The sequence below is a fragment of the Micromys minutus genome (assembly GCF_963924665.1).
Source record: "Micromys minutus genome assembly, chromosome: 14".
Lineage (NCBI taxonomy): Eukaryota > Metazoa > Chordata > Mammalia > Rodentia > Muridae > Micromys > Micromys minutus.
In genome coordinates this window covers 36,141,050-36,167,766 of record NC_137983.1, presented here as the reverse complement: position 1 = coordinate 36,167,766, position 26,717 = coordinate 36,141,050, and the positions used below count along the sequence as shown (strand labels likewise).

The 26,717-nt window shown below is 36.9% G+C and overlaps 1 protein-coding gene across 1 annotated transcript in view; it reads left to right on the top strand.

Moving 5' to 3' along the window:
- The window catches only part of TEX15 (testis expressed 15, meiosis and synapsis associated), a gene marked incomplete at both ends in the record, with an annotated part of 32,330 nt that extends 8,054 nt beyond the window's left edge, over nt 1-24,276 (top strand). Inside the window, 7 exons of the mRNA XM_080928947.1 lie at nt 4,274-4,511; nt 6,597-6,743; nt 8,540-8,702; nt 11,741-18,495; nt 19,933-19,982; nt 21,471-22,717; nt 24,239-24,276. Coding sequence (XP_080785073.1) covers nt 4,274-4,511; nt 6,597-6,743; nt 8,540-8,702; nt 11,741-18,495; nt 19,933-19,982; nt 21,471-22,717; nt 24,239-24,276 — 8,638 coding nt within the window. The remainder of the gene's footprint in view (nt 1-4,273; nt 4,512-6,596; nt 6,744-8,539; nt 8,703-11,740; nt 18,496-19,932; nt 19,983-21,470; nt 22,718-24,238) is intronic.
- Between the last annotated feature and the right edge of the window lie 2,441 nt (nt 24,277-26,717).

The following is a 26,717-nucleotide window of genomic DNA, read 5'->3' as shown; positions in this document are numbered from 1 at the left end:
TGGAGCTGGACAGATGGCTCAATCCTGCAGCTCTTAGAGGACCCTTTTGCGGCTTTTATGTTATACAGGTGATATGCATTCAGACAAAAGACTCCTACATATAAGATAAAAATTGTGGCTGGAGAGATGGCTCAGTGGTTAAAAGCACTGACTGCTCTTCCAGAGGTCCCGAGTTCAATTCCTAGCAACCACATGGTGGTTCATAACCATCTGTAATGAGACCTGATGCCCTCTTCTGGTATGTCTGAAGACAGCTACAGTGTACTTAAATATAATAAATAAATCTTTAAAAGAAAGCTAAAAAAATTCTAAAGAAGCTCATACATATATGTCCCAAGACATCCCCATCCCCAGTTCCTATGAGTTACCCTGCATGGCAAAAAAAAAAAAAAAAAAAAAAAAAAAATGCTGTGTAACTGAGTGTATAGACCTTAAGATGTGGCACTATCCCTTTATCTAAATGGATGTGGCTTAATTACATGAGTCCTTTAAAAATAAAGTAAGATAACATAGAGGAGATGGTGATAAATGAGTTAGGGAAAGACTGGTTGTGAATAGGACTTAGCCTGCCTTTGCTGACACTGAAGATGACGAAAGTGGATTATAAGCCAAGGAATGCATAGGTAGAAGCTAGAAAAGGCTTTGGATCAATAACTAGCAAGAAAACAGGATGTCATTCCTACTAATACTACCAAGTCTACCAAAAAGCAAGGGGGATCATCCTGTAGAATCTTGGGAATAAACAGGCCAGATAATTTGATTTTACCCTAATAAAACCTGCATTGGACTAAATGGCTCCATAGCTATTATGGGATGAGCCCGTGCTATCACAGGAGTTAAGATTTGTTTTCTTACCCTGTTGAGTCCTGGCTCTCAGACTGTATTCCATGTACTGCTGAATTTATGGTTTTGTTTCCTCAGCTACCATGATTCAAACCTACCTAACACACAATTCCAAAATTAAATTATTAATAGTTTAACTTGCATATTGCTACATCACTGTGAAATCTCATACTATGCTGTTCCATCCTGCCTTGGATTGGATAATTCTTTTGCCCATGTATCCACGTTATACATTAACTACCCATAGTCAGTTTGTCTCAGATGTCAGCGCAAGCGCAGTGTCATTCTGCTCTTCCCCAGAGGGGAGCAGTGGTGCTGCTGCTCATTCAGATACTCCAAAGAAAAGCCATAATGTGCTTCCAAGAGATAAACTAAGAGAAAAAAAAAGACTTGTTTCTAGGATCCATGATACACATTGTATATCCAGGAACTATAAACAAGGAAGAAATGGTTTTGCTGTCACACCTCAGACTACAAACATAGTAGCCAGACTGATTAAGTTCTTAAGATTATTTATTAGTAAGTTATCCTCTTGGGGCATGAAGTTTCCTTGTTGGTTAAAGCGATTGCAGTACAGCTGTGTAGTTAAGTTCCCCGGAACTGTCAGGTGGATGTGGTAGCCTGCCTAGAATTCCAGCCTGGGAATGTGGAGATGGGTATCCCCAAAGTAAGCTGGCTAGCAACATCATTGAGTTCTGGGTTTGATTGAGAGATCCTGCCAAATGAACAAGGTGGGCAGGTAACAGAGGATTACCTGATTATCAGCTTTGGGCCTCTGTATATATGTGCATGCGTACCTACACACATGCAAAGATGTATACATACATGCACATACACACAGCAACAGTGGGTGAGATTAGAGAATTTGAAACTAATTGTAGGTTCAGACACCTGATATTTCTTGGCACATTTCCCAAGGTTTAAAGCAGAGATACTGTATTACACTTTGATCTGGCTGGATCTGAAGAATTGAGAAGTACTGGTTTCCCTGGCAAGTGTTACAGAGAACCTCATTTCGTTTTTTCTAACAAGCATACAGCTTCTAAAACGATTGCCTTTCTCCTTTATGCACACCAATACCTAAACAGCTCATGTATTCTTTAATTGCCGTTAAATTTCTGCTATATTTACCATATAGACTTGTGTATGTATGTATTTACCATACATGCACAGACTATTTGCTATCTAGCTACTATTTGCAAGCTGTCTTACATTCTATTGGGATGATACAGGTAAGTGACATAGGCTTAAAATACATTTAAGCTATACTCTGTAGTTGGTTTCGGGGCACTGACAAGATAGTACAATGTTACTTGACACTCCACCATTTCTTGAGATTCTGTTGCTCCTGGCCATTACTCTATGCAGACTAGCTCTTTTGTCAGCGAGTTTTCTAACTTTTGCTTAGCACTTAATAACGTAGTAGTGAAAAGGGCCACATTGACAAGCAATCTGGAATACTGAGTGCCGGGCTGGTTTTTAAGCTTTTTACTCTTGGCATTATATTTGAGGACAGGTTCTGACAAGTTTATCAGGATTAAAAACATGAGAAAATTTTTCAGAAAGTTATTAACTCTAAATATTTTTTAAGTGTGTGAGTGCGTGTATTTGTACGTTCCGGTGTGTTATGTATGTCTGTATGCTTATGTAGAGACCAGAGGTCAATTTTCAATTTGATGTATCTCGGCTTATCGCTCACCTCCTCATTTTTTGAGACAGTCTCTCAGTGAACCTTGCTGTTTCCACTAGGAAAGCAAGCCAGAAAGTCCACAAGATGTACCTCCACCCCTCCAGCATGAGGTACAGGCTTGGGACACCATGTCTGGCATTTATGTGAGTGCTAAGAATCTGATCTTCCCCAGGAAGCACTTTCCCCACTGAACCATCTTCACAGTCTCTGTCTATCTCTATGTCTCTCTCCTTTTTAAATATTCAAAGTAGATTCAACCTTTAGCACAAAATCTGGTAATAGCACGTGGTGTATGTTCTAAATGTGCTTACCTGCTTAGTATACATTACCGTAGACACAAAAATGTGTTCTGGCTCATTGTATCTTCCATCTCTGAAGGAGACGTTGAGACTGATAAAGTCAGGATGACTGCAGACTGGCCAAACCCATGGCAAAACATCCTTTGTGAGTTTTAGAAACCTCAGATGGGGCCAACATGCCACAGACGATTGAGAGCTAAAATATGTTAAGATATATTAAAATATATTGAGAGCAAAAAATACCAAATGAAGCATTCCTCACTGACCTTGAAAGATCCAAGACAGTAAAAATACAGAAGTGGTGACCCCGAGGAAGGAGTCCTGCAGACACAACCGGACTGATGATACACAGAGACTAACAACATACACAAAACATAGACAAGTTCAAACCAGTCAAAACTGATTCAGTCCAGCACAAAGAAGTGGACACAAAGTACTAACCCTAACAAAGAAGCTGTTAGAAAATGATACCTGCTGGGGAGGGGGGCAGTGCTCAGGACTCACTGACAAACCCAAAACTCTTCTTTTGTGAATTATTTTAGTAATTTTTGTCTTAGTGATTTTTTGTTGTTGTTGGGGTTTTGTTTTTTGTTTTTTAAGAGATAGAGAAAGAGAACATGAAGTTGGGGAGATAGAACTTTGGAGAAAGAATATAATAAAAATACACAAGAAAAATGAACCAGATACCCCAGCGTCTTTGTACAGTCTCTGGTTCTTCTAATTCAACGTGCAGCACCTCCCGTGCTCAGTCTTTGAGGTCACCAGAATACTGAACCAAATGGCTCGTGCCCCTCCTTTGTCCTCCTCTTCTCTCCTCTGCACTTCAACAGAACTTCCTTTCTCACTCCTCCTCTTTGACACTGTGGCATTATCCTAAGGTTGGAATTTTATAGAATCCGAAATAGTTCTGAAGTCTGATTTTTTTTCTTTCTTATGATTTTTACTATCTTAAATTCTCATTCAGTGTCATTTGATAAAATTGAAGTGTGCCCGTTTTGCCACAAATGTTAATCTAAGGCTTTGATTAGCTGTAGTGGTAAGTTTGAGATTTTTTGGAGGACCTGAGTACTGAGTTTCCATCAACCATGAGGTCCAGGTACCCTGTCACTGCCTCTGGCTGAGGTGTAAGGTAGCTCAGTATATTCTGAACCTTTTTTAATGTTTATAACAATAAAATTATTAGATATTTGAGAACAGACCTCACATAATTAATTTTAAGATTATATAGTAGCTATATTAAAAAATGTTCAGTATATGTTAAATGTTCACCGTTAACTCCTTAGGCTACCCTTAGATCTTGGACATGTAACCTTGAACATGGTCTTCAGGTGGTTTCTACCACCATCCTAGTGGAAGGTAGTACCTCTGATTATTGTCAATAGTTTGTAATTTCTTGGATAAGCCAAGATCATTTAACTGTGTGTCATTTGTTTTTATGTAGGTCAGAGATGCGCGAGAGTGGAAGACACAGCAGAGAACTGGAAGAACATTTCTGCTTCCTGGCACTTCCTCAGAGTAATGTGGTAGACATTTACCAGAATGGGCTAAGTGTCGGGACATCCGCCCCGAGGATACTTGGGAATCCTCTTCTCGGAGTGTATCTGTTTAGACATGTTGATGTTGCCCTGCGTTATGCTCAGAGCAGAAGCTCAGCTGTAGAAAGTATTATGATTTTTAAGGTAGGTGGGGGTGGGGGGGATAAAGCATACTAAATACAGGAGCCTTTACTTCAAGTCAGCGTGGACATAGCTGGGTTGTACATTACCTTACCTTTACATAGAATATTTCATAACTATTTTGTTGTTGTCCCAGGGGCTTTTTGCTTTGTCTTCACCTGACTGGCACAGAGTAAAACTGGAGGCACACAAACCCAGTGCTCATTGCTGTCTTCTCAGTGTGTGATTCTGTCTGCGTTTATTAGCTCTCTTCTTAGTTTTGTCATGCTATGGTACCTTACAATTAAAAGTAGGATTGTAGCATGAGCTAAGTTTATTCAGAGTGTACTGTAGCTGTTTTCAGACCCACCAAAAGAGGGCATCAGATCCCATTACAGATGGTTGTGAGTCACCATGTGGTTGCTGGGAATTGAACTCAGGACTTCTGGAAATCAGTCAGTGCTCTTAACCGCTGAGTCATCTCTTCAGCCCTGGTGTTTTTATGTATCTGAAAATAATTTTCAATTTAGAAAAGGGTCAAGGAGCACAGAATGGAAAGTTACTGCCTTATTTTTAAACAATTATTTGTTTTTATTTTGTGCACATTGGTGTTCTGACTTTGTGTGTCTGTGTGATGATGTTGGATCTCCTAGAATAAGAGTTACCGACAGTTGTGAGATGCTGTGTGCTAGGAACTGAACTAGGCCATCAAGCCATCTCTCCACTCCCCCTTCCCTTTTTTTTTAATTGATTTTTATTTTATGTGACTTGTCTGTTCTTGTCAGCAAACAATTTTTAAAACTACAGCAGTTTGGTCAGAAGTGAGAATAACAGAAGTTAGCCATTTTTCCAGGTTTCTTTAGGTTCCTTCCATTCCAGGGAGTTAGGTATCTAGGATACCAGTGTTTTGTGGGTATTATTTCAAAATTGAAAAACACTGAAAAAAAAAACATTCTCCTTCATACATGGGTCTTAATGTATGTGCACATGTATGTAGGCAGCTGTTAGTGTGAGTATAGAATAACATTTAGAAAGGAGGGTAACAGTGATAAGGAAGGACATGGGAGTCAGGAAACAGGATGCAGAGCTACTTGGTTTCCTAGCATCAACTCTGATGTAAGTTATTTTGACTTTTGGTTTGTGTGTGTGTGTGTGTGTGTGTGTGTGTGTGTGTGTGTGTGTGTGTGTGTGTGTGTGTGTGTGTGTGTGTGTGTGTGTGAAAGCTGAGCCATGTTCCATGCCTTAAGAATGTCCTCTCTAAGTTCCCTGAGATAAATGGAGTTTACAACTGGGCTAATGTGTATTTGAGTAATCTGTGATATTTTTCCTTGAGTTCTTAAAATAATCTTTTATTTTTTAAAAAAATGAATGATTACAGAATTTATATAAAATGTTTCCTTTTGTGATACTCTTTGTACACCATTCTTTATTCGTTCGTGATTTAGATGATTTAGAATGGTATACTTACTTGGTTTTTGGTGTGAAGTTTGGTGTGGTTACCTAGTGAAATCTGCATAATTTCCGGTCATCAGTTCTTGGACACTGCTCTTCAAAAAGACTTCTCACTGTGATCTTAGCAACTTGTTTTCTTGTATTTCATTTATTATCCTTTCACACTGCCTTCAATACTTGAATGTTTTGCTGTGTAATGTTTATTTTTGTTTATATGCTTTAAGAGGAATTTAATTTTTCACTTGTCCTCTTTGTTGAACATTCTCCTTCACTTTGGTCAAGTGGCACTATTAATTACACACTATATGTTGGCCATGATGACACACATCTGTCATCCCAGCACCTGTGTGGTAGAGATGGGAAGGCAATCACGTTTTCTGAGCTAGCCAGAGCTTTATTTACATCATAAAAACTGAAAGAAAAAACTTTCTTTTCCCACCATTCTGTTTCTACCTTAAATGTTCGTTGTCTTTTATGTACATTTAAGCAGTAAACTTACTTCTAAAAGTAGACTTTTCTGAAGCTTTTATTACAAGTAATTCTGAGAGTTTATTGAGAAATAAGTGGTGTCATTACCATGGTAAAACATCCCTCCCATTCATCCAGTATGGATTAGCAGTTAATTAATTTACTTGGATGTTGTCTTTGCTTTTGTAGGTTCTGTTTGGGAGAGTAAAGAAAATTCAGCCTTCTCTGGATAAAAACAAAGTTTCTTTGGATCCTGCTCCTAACTTTGATTGCCATATGTCAAGAAATATGCCTTCTCTAAAAGAAACGATTGAGCTACAAGCCTACAATTCAATGGTACGTTAGTTCTGGGTTCAGTTGTTGACTTGAAAGACACATGCGTAGTACAGAACTATTTAGATGACATAGACTTAACCTCTAAGTTGGCTGTCATCCTTTCATTTGCACAAGGTTTTACAGTGGCTTCACAACCTATCACATTTCTAATTGCTGAAAGTAAATTTCAGATGTTTCATCATAAGAAAAAGTTATGTGAGATGTCTTGATTAAGTTCTGATATAATAAAAAAAAAAATATATATATATATATATATATATCAAAACATAGTACTGAGGGCATTATGCATAAAGTATTACAAGTATTAAAGACCTGAGTTCCATCCAAGAACTTATGCCAAAAAAAAGCAGGCGTAGTGGTACGTGCCTATAATCCTTGAGCCACAGAGGCAGCGTCCGGGGGACAGTTTCTAGGGTATCTTGGCCAACCAGCTTAGCTGACTTGGCAAATTCTAATCCTTTGAGACACCCTGTTTCCAACAAATAAAAATGGCTGTCCTGAGGAATGAGAGCCAAGGTTAACCTTTGGCCTCGACTTATACATATTAACACACATACATATAGCAATAAGAATATCACAGGGAACTCTATAAATACGTCTAGTTGTGATATGTCAATTAAAATATGTTTAAATAAGGTGATTTTGATTAATTATATTGATTTCTTATACTTTGGAAGAACAAAGGAAAGCTTTATGAATGAGTAAAAGCAATTTTTATATTTTTCCCTTAACACTTATAGATTATTTTTAATAGAATATTAAATTATATATATATTTTGTAAGTGAAATAAATCTTCAATTGAAAGTATATACATAATGGTTCCACATGCGAAGAGTATTAATGTTTTTCTTATTGATTGAGTCTGAGTTGAAATAGGTTTCAGAATACAAGCAATACATTTTAAAATACTACTTATTTTGAAAGACATGCTTAGGCTGGTTTCAGTAGCTTCTAAGGAAAATCTGTGATGGGAGGAAGAAAAAAAATTGTATATATTCTCAACCAAAGGAGACTTTTTTTTTTAAGGATTATTCATTGGATTTAAGTACACTGTAGCTGTCTTCAGACACACCAGAAGAGGGCATCAGATCCCATTACAGATGGTTGTGAGCCACCATGTGGTTTCTGGGATTTGAACTCAGGACCTCTGCAAGCGCAGTCTTAACTACTTAACTACTCTTACCTACTGAGCAATCTCTCCAGCCACAAAGGAGACTTTAAGAAGATAAGAGGGATTGCTACAATTGTCTTCTCAAAGGAAGCATTAAGATGGTTAAAGACAAGTTTCTGTAACAAAGCAGGGGATGTACCCTAAGAAGGGACTGCCCCTGAGCAGGCAGCCATGTACTGGGGTCTACATTAGGGGAGGGGTAGTTTGGAAATATTTAGGAGGTGAGTGCCATATTCATGAGATAAACATGTTTTCTCTCAAATCATACTGGCACCCTTCACCAAAATCACAGTGTAAAATGGTTTGTAATGAAACCACAGTCCCTCAAGATACAGGCTATGTCATAGTGCTCGTGTGTGGGAAAATACCCTGGTGCCTTAGGTTTTGAGATAGAGGAACAGGAGTACGGCCATAAGGACATTTAACCACAAAGCAATTCTAACTATCAAGAGGTAGAGCTATCAAGACAAGTTTTTGTTGTTTTTATTTTTTCCAAGCTTCTTTTCCTATAACTCCTTTTTGAGATGGCTCAAAGTTCTTGATTAATTTTAAGGGTTAATAGAATCCCCTGGAAACCAGTGGCCAGAGTTTTGTAATAGTTTGATTTTTTTTCTTGTCTTTCAGGTGTACTTTTATGAATATGATTTCTTTTCAAGACCAGTAGATAAACCTAGGCAGTGTCTTCCATATGCAATAGTAACAGTAAAATGCATTGGTCAAAAAGCGGGTAGTGGACAGCTTATGACATCACTGAGATTCCCTTCAACAGGATTTCCTAAGAGGCTTGGTAAGATACTTAACATTATTCAACTGTGCTGGTCTTCAATTCCTAGTATTCTAATACATCGTAGATCTCTACAAAAATAGTCTATATCATATGCAAATAATCTTCCCACTTTGTCTTAGTGAACTAACACTAAGAATGAATGAACTAGTGATGATGTCATGTGGTTTTCTAAAGTGGTTGGCTCCGTTAAGTCATTCTACGTACTTTTTAAAAAGTTTTTATGAGTCTAATGTTTAGTATATCATTGTGTTTTTACTTTTTTCTAGTTTTTAACAGTACTAGAATCTTACCATCTTTGTGAATACTTAGTTCCGTCCGACTTTTTCCTGTTTTGTGTTGCTATTGTAGGCTGCTTCTGATTTTGACTTTTCAGATTAGGGTCTCTTGATAGATTTATTGGATGATTGACTTCTTACTTTGTGTGTACATGAAATTTTTTTTCTGTATGTGATAGTTTTCTCTGTATGTCTGTGAGTGCTGTGTTCATGCATGATGGCCAGGGAGGCCAGAGCAGGATGTCCAAGGTCCTCATTTATCATTTTCTTTCTAATTGCCTTAACAACAGAATCACTCACTGAACCAAAAGTTTATTTTCCCAGCAAGGTTAATAATCCCCCTTGGGATTACCCATCTCCACATCCTAATGCTACAGTTACACAGCCATATGTGGGTGTTAGAATTTCAACCAGGTAAACATGCTTGAAGAGCCCCAGCATCAAATAGCCACTTCTAAAATTTCTGGTCCAATCTTTTACCCACCAATTTTAATTGAGCTGGCTTTTTTCAGTTGAGCTGTGAGACCTGTGAATATATTTTTTATATGTCAGCTATTGAGTCTTGGATCATGTAAGCATTAAAACTATTTTCTCTGACTTGGTGGGTTTGTCTTGTACTTTTTATCAGTGCTTGATGGACAGGAATGTATATCCTTGATCCAATGTCTCCTCAGTCCAGACTACTCTGTCATATAGCTGTCATATAGGTAGCCTGTATCTTTCTACTTTATCCTCCCAGATTGCTGAAATTAGAGGTGTAAAATTTCAAAAGATACATTATTAAGATAATTGAGGTTGAATTTTTCTTATTTATGAATGTTTTCTTAAGCAAATGGAGTTTTTACAAATTCGCTCGTTATGGAGTAGTTTTCCGCTGAGTGCGTACGTGTGTGTGCATCTGTACATTGGTGAAGGGGCGTTTCACACTTTTTAAAAATGGTTGTATCATTTGCATTAATACTAGTTTGGGAGCATCAGTGTCTGAATATTAAAATTTTTCCATGTCCTTGTTAAGACTTACTTTCTGGCTTTTTGATTATCACTTAGAATGCTTAGTTTTCAAGATTTGCTTTAATAGTTTTGTTAAGGTTATTAAATAGCTTATTTGGATACTAACAAATACAATTCTTATTTTTCATTTTGTGTTGGTCACTACAACTAGAACTATGGTCAGTTTTGCATAATGATCTTATTTTCTACAGCTTGGCTAGTAGTTTTCTTAGCATTTTAGTGTATTCCTTGGATTTTTCTATATAATGAGGATAATTTTCTTGTCTGGATGTCTCTTTGGCTTTTGCTTCATTGGTTGGTTGGTGTTGAGGTTTGGTTATTGGTTTAGGGGTTTTTGGTTGGTTGTTTGATTTTTGTTTTTGCTTGTCTAGAATCTCAAGCCGAATGTTTGAGAAGTTGTGAGAGCAAATATCTTGTTCTTAAATTTAGGGGGTAGGGCTGGAGGGATGGCTCAATGGTGCAGAGCAGTGACTGTTCTTCCAGAGGGTTCTGAGTTCAATTCATAGCACCTAGATGATCCAATGCCTTCTTCTAATGTGTAGATGTACATATAGACAAAAATTCCCATACACACACACACACAGATATATATATATATATATATTATTACAAGTATGCATATATGCATATATCTTTAAAATTAAAAAAAATTAAATTTATGGTGGAAAATCCAGTCTTTTTATCAATAAGTCTGATGTTAGTTGTGACCTTTTTGTAGGCACCCTTTGTCATATAAAAATTCTTAGCCAAAAGCTTAAGAAGCAATTGTGGTCTTTTTGCTAGAGAAATTTTCCTTGACTCCAGGCAAAATTACTTTTAAACAATTCTTAGACACAAATAAAATTTTACCATATATTAAATGTAACACAAAACCAAACTTGTATACAAATAAGAATATGCTTATTTTTACATGAAACTATAAACTGTTGGCTGAATGTTTGGTACACTAAGACATGGAGCACTTTCAATATTTTTATTATTAATTGATGCTTTAGTTTTATAACCATCAATCATGAGGTTTTTTTTCATAACGATGTAGTAAAAAATGGGACTACAATATTAACAACCATTTCTAAAATTTTTGGATATTGTCTTAATTACAAGCTAAATTCATTAGTAACTTAAACAGCAATTTTTAAAACCACACTTTCTAGCATAACAGAATTCAAAGATACACTGATTTGATATATGCTGAGGATGACGGGAGGAAAATTGTAAAAATTTTTTTTCTCTGGAATTGGGCTGTTATGCGTCTAAATCTCAGGCAAAGACTCAGGCAGCAAGTGTTGGCACTGCACTGTGTGATGGTGTACCTAGTAGTACATAAGGCACTTACCATGTTCAACGGAAGGTAAGTTACATCTCACAGAAGCACGGTTAAGTGTGGACAAGATACATGTATGTGTGTGTGTGTTATTTACCATGGCACACACTTTGAAATTGGAGGACAACTTTCTTCTACCAGCTGTGTCCTTGGGTTCAAACGCACCAAATTCAGGTCATCAAGCTTAGCAGCAAGCCTTTTTAGCTATTGAGCCATCTCACCACCCTCTCCAACTTCACATTGTAATATTTCCATTTTTTATTATCAGAATTCACTTACCAAATAGGCTATTTTTTAAGTTGCTAGACTATACATTGCAATATTTTGTTACTTTATCTCTTAACCTCTGCTACTGTCATCATGGGTTATTTAAGTGATCTGTCAGCTACACTCACTTATGACATACCTTTTTCTTTATGTTTCCACAGAGAGAACATGTTCCCTGAATAACTGTACCATTGCCAAAAGAATTGGAAAAGGGAAGGATGCAACAGTCATCTTTGAGCACTTCAGGAAACCTGTTGACCCGTTTGTTCAGGAAAATTGTCCATGTAAAGCACTAAGTTCAGAGACAGGTCCTCCCAGCTCAGATCCTTCTAATTCTTATGGAAATGTGCAACATGGAAACAATTCTATGCTTGAAGTGTACAACAGACAGATAGAAAATTCATCAAACTTTAGAGATGCTTCTCAAGTATACACATGCAATTCTGGTTTTTCTTTCATGCCCACTGATAACACAGCAAGTGGTAATGGTGACCTGTTCAGTGTGACATATCTCAGAAGTATTTTAAGTAGTATTTCTGCTGCTTTTCCCTCTCACAACAATACTGGCTCAAGTACAGTTATTACTTCAAAACTCATTAAGGACCCAAGACTGATGAAGAGAGAACGAAGCATAAGAAACCAAAATAATACTGCCGGTTTGAGTGATGTTTTGCCATTTGATAAGAGTTTGGATCATGGCGGTTCACAATTAAAGCTGACATGTATGCCGACTACTTCCATCTCTTCATCTGAAGTCCCTGTTGATCATCCTATTACTAGTTGCTTGGATGCCTCATGCTTCAAATTCTCTTCTGAACGTTCACACTATCAGACTCACAGTATCAGCTCAAAGGGCTATGATTGTATAGCATCCAGTAGAATTGCCATTACAGAACAATTTAAAGAGCAACACAGTACTTCCTTCCCAGTCCAGAGGAAAGGAAACCTATGTGAATACATGCAAGATACAGGAATAAGAACCTTCGTCAGCCCAGAAGACAGTTCTAAAGATGGGGTAAACCAAACTTGGTGCAAAAAAACTGTTTTTACTAGAGAAACTATTAGTAGCCCAATTGATGATTCTAATACATTGTACCAGGAACACAAAGAAGGTGGAAATCTTAAAAGTGGAAATTGTGAAAAAATAGCAGTTACTCATAAGTTACAAATGCCCAAATTTCCCATGTCTTCCACAGGGGACAAAAATGAACTAGATCATGCAGCATCAGAATTAGAGTGTTATCTTACTCCAGATATAGAGTGTCTTTCACAGAAGTACCCTCAGCATACTTTGGAGCATGAAGACAATACAAAATTTGCCATGACTCAAGGGCTAATAGAATTAAAAACAGTACAAAATAATCAAAACTGTGGTAACATTTTGTCAGATGCTTTTCAGGAAGCAAAAGATGTTCCCCTGGCCAGAGAAAAACTCATTGATAGAGTTATTTCATCTTCTGCCATTAACATATCCATTGACCGTTCAGTTTGCAACATACTTGGAGAATATACATGTGTCCAGAGGGAAAATGAAAATGGGGCAGTTTCACTGTATAACCATCACGGAGAAGAAGCTCCTCATATTAAAGATGATATGCAGGATCCCAGCATGTTTTACAATGCAGAATTGAGCTGTGATCTAAACTTGAATATGAATTTGCAAGAACAAAGAGATGATGAAAATGCAACCGAGGCTAAAGAGAAAGATAGTGCTTCTTTGTCTCCAGAACACAATACAGATAACATAAATGGAAGTGAGAAGCAGGATGTTCATGCAAATGGTCTTTTCACCAATATACTTGAAATGAAGGAAATTAAGAGTAACACCAAAGTAGAAATTCTGAAATCTGAAGAATGTTTCACATTTAACTCATTTTTAGGGAAAAAAGGTAAACCAGCAGAAATGGCATCATCAAAGAGTGAGGCTGTAGAACAAAGGCCACCAAATGATGGAAGAGGCCTAGAGGACTTGTCCACATTTCCAGAAAAGGAAGGCCATTCAGTGTCTGTAGCCTCAAATGCTACAAAACAAGTAGTTGACACTACTGCCCTTACAGTAGGCACAAATCTTGGGGATCATCAAAACGACCAATTAAAAGAAACTTGTTCTTCTGAAAGTTCAGATTTGGGTTTAGTAAAACATAGCATTTCTGAATGTGAAATTGATACTGATAAAGATAAATTACAAGACTGTCATCAGCTGGTAAATGAGAATTCAGCTCTTAAAGCTTTAGGATTGGGAAGTGAAATTGAGGTAGATCTTGAAAAACATGATAATGTTTCTTTATTTCAACAAAATATGCGTAGCCATAGAAATGATGTTTGTGAAGAATTTGACTTTTATGAGTCTCTGAAGTCTCGGATTGATTGGCAAGGCCTATTTGGAAGCAGCTATGAGGAGAAGGAAACCTCAAGTTCTGCAGGAAGAGAGGGTACTGATAAGCACTGTTCTCCAGAATGTAACTCTGTTTCTTTCTGCTTGCAAAAAGACAAAAGAGAACTCCACAACCCAATTTTTCTTCCAGATCTACAAGTTACAATTACAAACTTAAGTAGTCTAAGAGTCAGTCCCACTGATGAATCTTTAGAGTTGAAAGAAAATTTTTACAAACATATAACTGAATCTACAGAACCAGAAACAAATAAGGAAGGGAATGCTCCTGGATCTGGTATTTTCTCCCAACCTTCTGGAGAAAATTCAAGTTTTTCATGTGAAAATAAGTTTGGTAATTCAGTGCAAGAATCAGGAGATGCAAGCAAATCTGGGATTCCCCATTCTTCCAACTCAAGTCACAATACACATAGGGGTCAAGGATCTGGAAAACCAAACAGTGACTCTTTGTCTACTGAACCTTCTAATGTCACAGTAATGAATGATAAGAGTAAATGTTCCACAAAATCAAAACCTGACTTTAATGAAACTAGAAATAAAAAGGACATGCAATCAAGAAGTGGCAAAAGAAACCTGCCTTCTTCTTCCAGGGGTCAGAACACAGCCCATAAAGACTCAAGGGAACATGAATCTCATGAGAAGAGGAGGAAGCCAACAAGTCGTGATTCATCTGACCATTTTTCTTCCTTATCTCAGGGACGAATTAAAACATTTTCACAGTCAGAAAGGCACATTAGGAATGTACTGAATATTCTAAACAATGAAGCATCTTTATGTAAAAGCAAGCATCTGTCCAGAAAACTGAACAAAGCTGTTCTTCACTTAAAAAAAGCCCATAGAAGAGTTCATACATCTTTGCAGCTTATATCTAAAGTGGGACAAAAGAGGAAGGGCCCGTTACCGAAGGCATATGCAATAATACGCAATAATTTCTGGGAAAGTTGTGATCTTCAAGGTGACAGTTTGGTGTCTGAAAGAAGATATTCTAAGCATTTTTCATCCAAACGAAAACATGACAAACAGGGAGATAAAAGATTTTTAAGATTCGATATTGAGGAGTCATTGACCCCAGTATCAAAGCAGAGATCGTATAGAACTAGCAGAGAGAGGATTGCAGAGAGCCTTTCTAGTGAAATCATGTCTGGGAATGTTTCCAGTAGTCTTAGCACTTTCCACGTGAGAGAATTTTGTAATGAAGAACAAGTTTCAGAATCACAGATACCTTCAGCTTATACATCCCGGAGTATAAGTCAGTCAGAATATACTGATAACATTGTGGGAAATGCAAGCTCTTCTGAACTTGAGCATTTTTCTGAAACAAGTGGGAATATGCTTGGCCCAGAAGCAGCACTAAATGAAAAAGAGCATTGGACAGATACACTGTTATGTAGTAGTGACTCTACAAAACCTGAAAGCCATTCAACACATAGTATTGGGGATATAGCAAAAGAATATAGTTCTGAAGATAAAACAGGTGTATGTGAAAGCAATTCAGTGTCTTTAAGTTTCATAAAAGAAGACAGAAGTCATAGTTTAGATAAAAGTTATGATGTAACTTGTAAAGCTAACACTGACATGAATATTTCAGTTTTAGACTCAAATAAGAACCATATTGTAAGTGTTGATATATATGAACAAGATAACTGTGTATTTGATGGTGCTAAAAATGGAGAAGCAATTTTCCCTATAGAAAAGTGTACAGTTCCTATGGAGACCACATCAAGCATTTCTACAGAAAATACGGCAAACAAAAGTTATATAGTTCCTATGGTTTCGTCAATTCTAGTGACAGCTGTAAAGAAAGAATCTATGGGGGAAAATAGACTCTTTGATATAAATGAGAATGAGATAGATATTACTAAGCATTCTAAATTGAATCTAACAAAAATAACTGAGGAACGTAAAAATTGTAAGAAGAATATGAAGAAACTATCTTGCAGTGATAGTTCTGTGCTCTTAAAAGAGAATGTAATGGGTCCTTCAAAGAGATATATGGCAAAATACATTGAGGAAGAAAAAATTAGGAAAATTGAGCAAGCAGTTTACAAAAAAATCATAACTGAAGGATCAGCTATTAGTTTTATGTACAAAAGTCAAAATAATATCCTAAAAGAATCATTTCATGTTAACAAGAAAATAATTACAGACAACTTGACTGATTCTCATCTAAGCATTAAAAATTCAACTGTAGACACAGTTCCTAAGCAGCTTAAAGAAAGAAAAGAAGCAGGGCAAATTAAAGTTAGTAACACCTCTCATCTTGACTGTCTCTCAAAGCCAGCCATTGCAGAGAGCAATCATAGGCCTGTTTTACATGAGAACTCTAATGTTGCTGCTCTTCAGAAGGAATTAAAAGAACATCATTCAGCTAACTACACATCTCATGTAACAGAACTGTCTCAAATTTTACAGAGAGCAGATGAAGCAGCATCTTTGCAGATTTTAGAAGAAGAGACTAAGCTTTGTCAAAATATTCTCCCTTTATTTGTTGAAGCTTTTGAAAGACAGCAAGAATGTTCAATTGACCAAATCCTGATTTCAAGAAAGCTGTTGGTAGAACAAAACTTGTGGAATAATTGTAGACTTAAATTGAAACCATGTGCTGTTGATACTTGGGTAGAACTTCAAATGGCAATGGAAACTATTCAGTTTATTGAAAACAAAAAAAGATTCTTAGAAGGTAAACCAACATTCCGAAGCTTGCTTTGGTATGATGAGAGCTTGTACAGTGAGCTGCTTCACAGGCCACGTGGGTATCAGCTGCAGTCCAACTTCTATCCTGGGTTTCAAGGACGGCTAAAATACAATGCATTCTGTGAGTTGCAGAATTATCATAATCAGTTAGTTGAATTCTTAACAGAAACAAGAAAAGAAAATAATTCATACTATGCATTATTAAAATACAGACGGCAAATTAATGAATGCAAAGCCATAATGAAGCACTATTCTGATTGCTTTGACTTTTGTCTTTCTGTTCCCTTTGCCTGTGGAGTTAACTTTGGAGATAGTTTAGGAGACCTGGAAACATTAAGAAAAAGCACTCTGAAGCTGATCAATGTACATGCCGGCTCTCCTAAAGTCCATTCCTATCCAGGAAAGAGTGATCATTTGTGGATCATTATAGAAATAGTCTCCTCAAAGGTTAGTTTCATCAAGAGCAATGAAGAAGTAAGTATCAAAATCTGTCTTTATGGTCTGGAGCATATATATTTTGATGCTGCAAAAAGTCTTGTATGGAAAGAAAAAAGCTGCTTACCTGAAACACATTCAGGAAAGAGTAGAGAAGTTGAGGAAATAAATGAGTGTGCTTTGTCTAAGTTGAAGAAGATCTATGGTGTCTTGTCTAAAGGTTTAAACAATGAACCCACTAGTATTGGGCTTGAAGAAGATGCTGTGATTGCTTCTAAACAGTCAGCTCTAGGTAGCATACCAAACTGTAGGCTGAACAAAGCTTGGCTTTCATATCCAGATATTTCTTGTGTTGGTGAGATACTGGATCAAGCTAAATCTGCAGACGTAGAGAAGTTACAGGACCTCACTCTCAGATGTACAGGTCACTTAGAAATTTTAAAAAAATACTTTCAGATGCTTCAAGAAGATAACATAGATAATATTTTTATCATGGAAGAAAATGTTTTGGATATGCTAAACAACCGCAACCCTGGAGCTGTCATTTTAAAGCCCGAAGCTATTGAGATTTATATTGAAATTGTCATGGTCTCAGAGACAATTCACTACCTTAAAAATTTAGTAGCAAAGAAACTACACAACCAGAGGTTTCGAGGTATGCTCTGGTTCGATTGGTCTCTTCTTCCTGAGCTTATTGGCTGCCAAGAAGAAGTGGTTTCCTTTTCAGTTGGTGACAACCAAACACATGGCCTTTGGAAACTGATAGAGACTGCTATTTCTGTCCTTAAGAAAGAGCTGGCCATCATCTATGAATATGGTGAAGCTTCTAACTGTTCCTATGCTTTACATTTATTCTACAGAGAACTTAAGGAACTTACAGGCATTAAAAGGCTTCTGAATAACTCAAAGTATTCAGCTTGCACATACGTTGACTTGGTGCCACATACCGCATCTGTAAATTTTGGGAACACTGTGGCAGAATTGGAACAGAACTACAAGCAGTTTTTTCTATTACTCAAAAATGTAATGTCTGTCCCTCAGAAAGACTTTGGGAAAATGGTTCATATTATGAAAGTTATGAAGACAATTGAACATATGAAGGTGCTAAGTGCAAAGGATACTAAGTTGTCTACTCATCTTCTTTTTCTCCAAATGCTACGCAACAGAAGGAATGCTTTGCAACAGAACAAAAAAGAAAAGATGGAGACACCCATTACAGAACCTGAGGAGGACAGCAGTCAACCTGGCGTTCCTGAGCAGATACCTCTAGTTGCAGAGTGCACTATAAAAAACATTTCAGGTTCCTCTAAAAAACGACCTGTAACTACAGACACATGTGAAGTCTCTCAGGGAAAAGAAAGTGCAGACACCGTTTCCAGTTGGAAAAAGCAAAAGGTACAAATGTTTTAAAATTAGTCTTGCAAATATTCATGAAAACAATCTTTAACCAGAAAATTAGCTTACAGAATAAAAAAGTTGATGTTTTCAATTCAGCCTGCTAACTGTTAGTGTGTGATTAAGGTACCTTACAAGTACATAATTTTCAGTTTTTTAATTCAGAATTTATTTCATGAAGGAATAAATTTTAGTAGCTGTCTTAGTTTCTATCCCTGCACAAAGAAAGCATCACGACCAAGAAGCAAGTTGGGGAGGAAAGGGTTTATTCAGCTTACACTTTCATATTGCTGTTCATCACCAGAGGAAGTCAGGACTGGAACTCAAGCAGGTCAGGAAGCAGGAGCTGATTCAGATGCCATGGAGGGATGTTACTTACTGGCTTGCTTCCCCTGGCTTGCTCAGCTCGCTTTCTTATAGAGCCCATGTCTACCAGCCCAGGATGGCACCACACACAATGGGCTGGGCCCTTTCCCCTGAGAAAATGCCTTACAGCTGGATCTCATGGAGGCATTTCCTCAACTGAGGCTCCTTTCTCTGTGATAACTCCAGCTTGTGTCAAGTTGACACAAAACCATCCAGTACAGTAATAAGGGGGAGCACATTTATTATTATGAATGTGAATTATGCTGTTAACTAACCAATATTATTTCTTGAGTGGTTTCTTTGGTTAATGTTCTGAACATTAAAAACTGGTTAAATCCTGTTGGAATAATAGAGCAAATAAACTCATCATTCATTTTTATAGTACTAAGATTTGGACCCACTTTCTGCATATGCTAGGCAAGTGGTCTATCCCTAGAACTGTGCCTCCTGCTAATTTAAGTTGGTGCCAAAAAAAAAAAAAAAAAATAGGACAATACTTAGAGGAGGTTGTTTCAGACCTAAGAGTGTTGCACAGACATTAGCAGGCTCTAGGTCCAGAAATGGGGAGGTATCCAAGTCTTAAATATATGAGTACAAGTGTTTCATTCAGATTTTGTCAATTTCCAGATTTAGTTATGTTTGCATATATATTCAGCTATCTTGGGAATGGTACCAAAGTCTAGACATGAAATTCACTTATGTTTCATTCACAATGCACAAAGGTAAATTTCTAGTAATTCTAAGTTCTTCACAGAGCAGAAGGTTTCCAATATAAACATTTCCACAATGCTGTGTCATAGCTCAGAGTAGTGCAACTTGCAGGCTTTTGAGTTTGGGCAAGAAGAATGTTGCAAACGCACGTTTTTAAAGCAGTTGTGGAATACTTAAGTCTAGCAGAGTCACTGTGATCTTAATGGGTGAGCAGATTGATGTTTAATGGAGCTTGTCATAATTAACGTAAAACTGCAGTCTTTATCTTATATTTTAATTTTTATTATTTTTAATATTTAAAATATAATTTATATATATTATATTTTAATAATATTATATTTTAATCTTTCTGTTATTTAGGTTACTATGAAAGATGTTGGAAACAGCCAGACAATATCCACACATCCAAGGTAGGAGTTGCCACCACCCTCTTTGCGTAAGAATAGGGATAAATATAGGAATTTGTTGTTGCATGTAAACTGTTTAATCATACATGTAGCTTAGAGGACAGATGTGTGGGAGATGTGGAAGCTTAAGTAAGGCTTAGAGATTTTGAACTTCACATTAAGTATTGAAGGCAGATGCCATGTAAGATTATTAAAGTTAGCTGGAGCTTATAAAGGGATGATTGCTAAATCAAGAAAGAAAACATTTATATTAAAGGCATTGCTTAACAAACAATTTTTAAGTTGTAAATCAACTAAAGTTTAAAATTGGCTAAAGAGAAATTATCTTATATTGATGGGGCATTAATAGAAATGGTGTGTAGTTTACAGACATAATACAAATATTCTATTTTATAGAAAAGTTTTTAACAGTGTAAAGTAGGAAGCATATTCTGCTATATACATATAACATATATGGTCTCAAAGACTATTTCTTTAAGTAAGTTAACTATAGAGAACTCACTACATTTTTATCTTTTTGTTATAAAGTTATTTACCTCTAAATTTTCGGTTTCTGAGTATCCTTTTTTTTTTTCATTTTACAAAGGATAATAAGTATCAAAATATAAAAAGGAAGAACTAACAGCTTCATTTATTTCCTGATTTTTTTTAAAAATAATACATTTCTAGAATTTTTTCATAGCATATTTGACTCTAAATTATTATAAAGTGTCCTATAAAAACAACAAGTACTAGAGGGTAACATATACCAGCATAATTAGGTTTGATAACTTAAGTATCTGTGCCTTAAAGAATTAAACTGTCTTCTACAGGATTGAGACAGAAGGCTAACTTGAAATAAATTAATGTCCTCTGAAGGGTCAGAGGTCATCCAGGCAGCTGTGAATCTACACAGGAAGTCATCCCTGGAAATAAGATAAAGACAAATTACCTGTTCTGGAAACTCAGGTTATATAGCATTAGATGACAACGTGGGTTGTCATTAAAATGCCTTTTAAGGTTATATTGGTTAAAACGTGGATGTTTTGAGCTAGATATGGGCACTTGGGAGGAAGAAGCAGGTGGACCTCTATATCATTCTAGTCTGCAAATCGAGTTCCAGGACAAACCCCACCTTAGAAAAACAAAATTAAATTAAATTAAAAACCATGGGCCTTTTTACTTATTTTTCCTAGAAAGGTATAAAGACTCTAGGCTAAAGGTTGGAAGTCTGTCTATCTATGAACTAGAGACTGCACTGAACATTTGAATGATAGAGGCTTTTATTAGAAGATTTCCAAATAACTCAGCCTTCTAACACAGTATTGGAAACATAGCTAAATTCAAACCAAGGGAGTAAAGCTGAAAAATGTTTTACTTGTATACTCCCAGTAAAATGAGAAAATGTCAGTCTTATGAATTCTTACACTAGATAAAAATTTCTGATGTTTATCTGTTAAAATGTTGTGACTCTGTCTTTAAAGTTGCTTTTATTTATATTATACTCAGTAGCACTACAGGATCTCCTCCCAGTGGTGGAAACAAAGTAGGACCAAATTCCTCTGACAGTCTGAAAAGCATCTCTGCATCTCCAGAAGTTGTCAAAAGACAAAGCTCAGTGCCTGACTCAGTGTCACCTGCTGAAAGTGTACAAGACACTTGCACACCAAAGTCAGAAAGCAAAATAGAGCCAACAGACAGCTTACCTGATTCTTTAGCATTTGTCACTGAACAGCAGGAAAACTCCAGTGGCATAAAGAAAGGAATTGTGAGTTCTGTTGCTGCTGAAACAAAAAAGGAAGACTGTCCTTTAGTAACTACTGACCAAGAAGATACAGATAACTCTTGCTCACCTGACCACACACCTGCACAGAAGTCCCATGAAACCCCTATGGATCACACAGAGGTCTTGCCTTCTGACCTAATAGCAGGAAATTGTGACCCTCTTGTTCTCTCAGTGTCTGCTTCCCAGTCTGTGAAGGACATTCACAGCAGTCTTGAAATGAGTGGTACAGACTTTCAACATGAAAATAATGAAAAGCTAGATTTGTCTATTGATGATCAGACATGCACCAGCTCTCCAGAACCTGTGTGTATCCAGGACAAAATTCCTGTCCTGCACGTAAAATCGCAGCCTATAAAAAGTGAATCACCAGAAAAGTGTGTGGTGGGTGCACCAAACCCTAAGACTGCACCGTCTGGCTCGTATGGGAACTCGGCCCTCAATGTGAACAGAAAAGTACCGCACGCTCGCTCTGAACAGAATCCAAAAGTCCTGACTAAGAAATTTGGTCCATCCAGGAATAAACCTCCACAGTCTCCGTGTTCCACAATGTATAATTCTTCTGCACATTCGTTCGGGGCAGCATATCCATGCTACTCTTGGTGTTTTTATCAGTACAGCAGCAGCAACGGCACTTCTGTCACTCACACATACCAAGGGATGGCCGCATATCAGGTACAGCCTCCTCCTCCTCCTCCAGTGTTGGCTACAGCTGCAAGTACTGTCCAGAGCACGCATTTCAATCGTTCATACTCTGAACATTTTAGTTACTTTGCTGGACAGCCTCAAGCTGGACAGCCACAAGCAAATTCCTTTATCCCAGGAAATGGGTATTTTCTGCCTCCCACGCCTGTTTCTTACAGTCATCAACAGCCGGTTTATTCACAGTTTGGGTCTCATCACCCAGTCCCACAGGCCTCGCCTCCCTACCCTCCTAACCCAGGGGCGCTGCTGCCACAAGCTCCTTGGACTTACGGTGAGTTGCAAGTTTAAGTGATAGATTTGCCTTTATTTTGGACTTTATATTAATGAAAAGGAATTGCAAATGATGATACATGAAACCGTTTTTGGTTTAAGTGGTAAATCCATGTGAGAAAACAAAAGAAAATTGATGATGTTACATCCTTCAGTAACTGTCTTTGGGGAGTAGCTAAATCAATTACAGTGAAGTTCATGCAGTGATTTAATCATTAAAACTTGGCATACAGGTTTTTAATGACATGGCAGTCTTTTAAAACTAACCTCATATATGTGCAAAAAATTAAACCATTCGGACACTGCATTCATCTACTCTCCATGTGAAGTGAGTGCCATTTTCTGAAACTTAGTGTAAAAACTTGATAATTTGCCTCTTGAACTTAAACTTTTTTTTCCCTGTAAAGCATCTACTTGTAAAATCCATTAACTAGTTACACAAAAGCACCCAAATATTCTCAGAGACAGAATATCCTCCAAACTAAAAAGTCATTTTTAGGATTTTAAAGAAACACAAGCAAATTGTTTTTAAGCATTTGTTTTCATCCCCTTACTAATCCTAAATGAATAAGTATGGGCTAGAGAGATGGTTCGTTCAGTGGTTAAGCACTGACTGCTCTTCCAGAGGTCCTGAGTTCAATTCCCAGCAACCACATGGTGGCTCACAACCATCTGTAGTAGGATCCAACGCCCTCTTTTGGTGTGTCTGAAGACAGCGACAGTGTGCTCATAGATAATAAATGAATCTTTTAAAAAATGTATAAGTATAAAAGCTTATTTTTGAGGTATTATTTGTCTCAGTTGGAATGGAAATATGTTGAATAATTCTGTTCTTTTTTCCCCCCTACCTGTAGGAAACCCTGCATCTTAAACATTCTTGGCAAGTGTTCTTTCCCTGAGCTCCCTGCTCAATTTTATTCTCTTTATAATGTAGAAGAGGGAGAAAGTGTGCTTTTCTCTTCTGGTTGCTATCATCCACCAACACCAAAGTTAGTGGCTATGGCAGATTCATGAAGTTAAATGTCAAACCATTTCTGCTGCCAGTAAGAAAAGGTTACTTTCAGGAGCAAGCCCAGCTGTGACTCAGAAATCTTTTGAGAGGGCAAAGAAAATTAAATATTAAAATAATCAGGAATCATGCTTAAAAAGTAGGAGACAACTTCAGTAAACAAGCTCACCTTTTAGTTTTCAGAGTCATCGTGCACAGAAGTCACCTACCACAGTGAGTGCATACTGAACAGATTTCACACATCTCATTAGCTAGCACCTTCATTGTTACACCAAAACATGACACTACAGGAAAACACTTGAACTGTGTGTGCCATATATAGTGTGTCCCTTGTACTTAATTATCAGGATCACCCAAGATACAGATGAGGAAAATACCACCCAGAGAATTTTAAGTAGCCTCTTCAGGATCCTTTCCTGATACATGATCTTTGGATTTACCTTAACCTAAGACACTTTCTACTGTACTACTTAGTATTAATAAACCTCAAATCTTTGTTTTGTTTTCTTCCAGCTCCATGGCAACAGAATCCATTTCTGCGAAGGCATTAAAAATACATCTCTTCACACTGAAATAAATGCAACTTAAGTTTTCTCAAGTATTTTTTTGCCTGCATATTTTTTTTTACGTCTGCATATTTTCTTTTTTTAGTATTTAATAATTTTAAATATATGTAAGTGTATATGAGGTAATTCTTATAAAATGTAATTATAGTGTATCTCATAAGATAATAGGAAATTTATTTTTAACATAGCAAATAAGCAAAAATTATTTCCATAAACTTATAAAAAGGCTTGTTTAATGTCCAGTGTTGTCAGCATTGAGCAGCAATAACAGAAATCTTTAAACCCAGGTTTTGTTCTTAATATACTATGATATATCTGTTTATTGGTCTTAAAAAGAGTAAAAAATTTTTTGACCAGTTGTTACACCAGTAAGTTGATTATTCTTGATGCTCTATATAATCAATCCTACATGATGGTGAGCTCTTTTATTATGTATATTATTTTTACTCAAAAAGTTTATAAACAGAAAATAGTTTGTGTATTTTTACTGTTTCCCTTAAGGTGAAGTTAAAACTCAGATATTTTTCACAAGATAACCTCTCCTCAAGATTATTTCTTGAGTATTTAAAAAAGGGTCTAATTTTTTTTTAACACTCGACTGTTTATTTTTTTTAAGATTTATTTATTTATTTTATATATGTGAGTACACTGTGGCTGTCTTCAGACACACCAGAAGAGGGCATCAGATTCCATTACAGACGGTTGTGAGCCATCATGTGGTTGCTGGGAATTGAACTCAGGACCTCTGGAAGAGCAGCTGGTGCTCCTAACCACTGAGCCATCTCTCCAGCTTAGGCTGTTTATTCTTAATTTAGCTCATATTGAAGTGATTGGAGTGAGTCCACAGTAATTTTAATGTTTTATGTGTTTTCCTCTTCAACGTTGTGAGATATTGCTTAGTAGTAATTATTATGACCAAACAAGATATAGAACCTAGTGATCTGGAGCAGTGTCTGTACACACATTCCCTTCACTGCAGTCCTGAGAGTATCCCTGTGTTGTCCCCAGTGAGGAAAAACCCTCAACACTGAGCACACACCCTTGTCAGCTTGTAGTTGGCCCTGCTATACAGAAGACTGGACCAATACAAGTAGCGATTCGTGTTTCCTCAGACTTTCAGATAAACTTGTCATTGCACGAGTCTCCAAAGGTCATGTATTTCTGCCTTGTTTGATCCAGACTAACTCATGTTTTTGTTCACAAAGACACCTGAGAGGAAACCCCTCTGATGGCATTAAGCCAATAGGATAGACATTGTGTTAACATGCAAACTTCAAAGAATGCTGTCGGGATAGAACCATAAGAGGTGGGGAATCTGAAATTGTGACAGTAACCGCAGTAATGTAACTTCTTCATAGCTGTTCTATTTTAAAACAGATCCAAAAATCCTGACCCTGTGTGAAAGCCACATATTAGCTGTTAATCAAGAAATAACTTTTCCCACTCCATGCATATATAATTTTGATAAAATGATCATGATACTTGTTATTAGACACACCTCTATTAGCTGAGTGTGGTGACACCTAATCCCAACCCTTGAAAGTTGGAGGCATTTAGATTACAAAGTTCTAGAACATCCAAACTGCTAACCTACAAAGGCTAGCCCGTGGTACATTAAATCCTGTCTCAGAAACTCGTTCAGTAAGTCTGAAGCAAGTATTCTAGTTAAATACTCCTTTAAACAGTTTGCAGATTCTATTAATATTGTCTTTGTGATATTTTTGTTGGTTTTAATGTCTCAAAAAATAATAACATGACTGAGCGTCTAGCTTAGTTGGTAGCATGTTTTCCTGGCATGTACTGAGCTCTTAGTTTGATCCTCAGCTTCACATAAGCTGGGTGACATTTGGTTTGGCTGCAGCACTCAGGAGGTAGGACCAGGAGGATGTTTAAAGCCATCCTCATCTTTATAACAAATGAGAGGCTCCAATATACAACAAAGATACATGTACCACAATGTTCATAGCAGCTCTATTTATAATAGCCAGAAGCTGGAAAGAACCCAGATGTCCTTCAGAAGATGAATGGATACAAAAATTGTGGTACATTTACACAATGGAGTACTACTCAGCCATCATAAACAATGACTTAACCAAATTCTTAAGAAAATGGTTGCATCTAGAGAATATCATCCTGAGTGAGATAACCCAGTCGAAAAAGAACAGACATAATATGCAGTCACTGATAGTGGGATGCTAACCCCAGAGGCTCGCACTGCCCCAGAAACAACTCACAGACTGTGAAGTTCAAGAAAAAAAGAAAAAAAAAAAGTCATGCTCAATCCTTACACACCAAGAAAACGTTGACTAATTCCGGGTTACATCCTGTTTTACATGTACTTTTTGCTCATTGTAACTAGTAAGACCTTAATGCAGAGTATCAAACCTTAAGAAAAAAAAAGAAAAAAAAAAAAAAAGCCAAGCACT